At 34.0% G+C, this 1,540-nt stretch overlaps 1 protein-coding gene across 1 annotated transcript; it reads right to left on the bottom strand.

Annotated features, from left to right (window-relative positions):
• Positions 1-5: 5 nt before the first annotated feature.
• LOC111383220 (isoprene synthase, chloroplastic-like) lies at positions 6-1,468 on the bottom strand (the record flags this gene model as incomplete). Its single annotated transcript, XM_023007304.1, has 3 exons — positions 1,247-1,468; positions 636-906; positions 6-196 (listed from the first exon to the last, which is right to left on the bottom strand). Coding segments are annotated over exons 1-3 (684 nt in total), but the record flags the coding sequence as incomplete, so codon positions are not given.
• Positions 1,469-1,540: the final 72 nt, after the last annotated feature.

The following is a 1,540-nucleotide window of genomic DNA, read 5'->3' as shown; positions in this document are numbered from 1 at the left end:
CGTGCACCCATTTTCATGTCAATTTTTCCCAGCATTTCTTTGAGGTTCATAGTTGTGAATTCTCTTGCCTCGTCTAATATATTGTCTCCAGTATATGCCACATGTGAAGCTTCATACAACCTTAACAATCCTGGAACATCCTGGGCCAGGCTTCCCATGAAGTTGCCATTGTGGTCCTGAAAATTCTCGAAAATATCTGAGCACGAGATGAAAGCCAGTTATTTAGGACAAAACATAGGAAAGATTCTTTAAGGAATATTGGGAAACAAATGGACATAAGATTCTTAATCTATGCACTTTGGCTGTTTCCTGAATCCTTCGTTTGTAGTTGAGAAATATATTAAAAAATAAGCATTCACTTTTGCCTTGAGTTTTCCTATACTTTATACATTGATTCTAGTTAGAATAATATTGCCGTCATGATCTTATCAGCCTATATGACATCACAATAACATTAGATGATAGATCCAATTAAATGCAGACTCTTGAAATCATTCAATGTCACATAAATTTGATGATCCTAGCATTACTTTTTTAGTTAAATACTTTCATGTTTTGTATATATATTTGGAACAAAATCTATAAACTCTTTTCATTAATTTAGAAGACAAACTCATGTATGACTGACTACGTACCTGCAGAAATCTCATATCCATGTTGTCTAAGGAGGGAGAAGTAGAGAGCACAAGTATGAATACTATGGTCCATTTTCTTCATAACTTTTCCTGAACGTATAATTCTGCCGAGGGCACATTTTGTACTCTCTCTGAAACGATATCCCATGCCTAGATGTTGAATTTCATCTATTAATTGAAGTGTGTCCAATGGCTCCATACCTTCATCATCAAGCATGTATTTCACTGCCTCCTCCAACTTCCTTATGCTACTCTCCTTTGGAACATTCTTCTGCATGCAACTATTAACACAATCCTCAACAAAAGTTTGATTTTAAATTTTGTTCATTAGTCTTTTATAGAGGTCAGATTTCATGTTTCACTTCTAAATATGTCGCATTTTTTCATTTTATTTCATTTTAAATTAATGGATATTATGCTCAAGTCAAACTCTCGACACCTTTGCGGTTTTCCTTAACATCAAATAAATGTAATGAATTGAAATTTAAACAAGTCGAGTACTTTTTGTTAAGAGCTCCATCTTAAATAATTATAATATAAAAAAAAAATACTACCCTCAAGAAGTAAAGTAAAAAAGTAAAAAAAAATAAAAATAAAATAGAATCCAATACCTGGGGATCATCTCCCATAGACATCATGAACTGATGACTCCAGGAGCTCGGCTTGTAATAGCTAGAGTCTCGTTTAGTAATTGAGTTGTTTGTTTGTTTGTTGGCAACACAACGTATCTGCCACTTTTGTTTGACATTACAAATAACTTCTCTTAAATTGTCTTTGGGAAGGTTTTGAACAAAAGAGGAGTTGAGGGGTAAGAGTTGGACGGTGTTCGCCATCTTTAAATGATGATGCAACAGGGAACACAGTTCTTATTATGTATGCCCACTGTCTTTGGGTAGGAATATATA

The sequence above is a fragment of the Olea europaea genome, unplaced genomic scaffold (assembly GCF_002742605.1).
Source record: "Olea europaea var. sylvestris unplaced genomic scaffold, O_europaea_v1 scaffold26316, whole genome shotgun sequence".
Taxonomy (NCBI): Eukaryota; Viridiplantae; Streptophyta; class Magnoliopsida; order Lamiales; family Oleaceae; genus Olea; species Olea europaea.
This window is presented reverse-complemented; position numbering and strand designations above follow the sequence as displayed.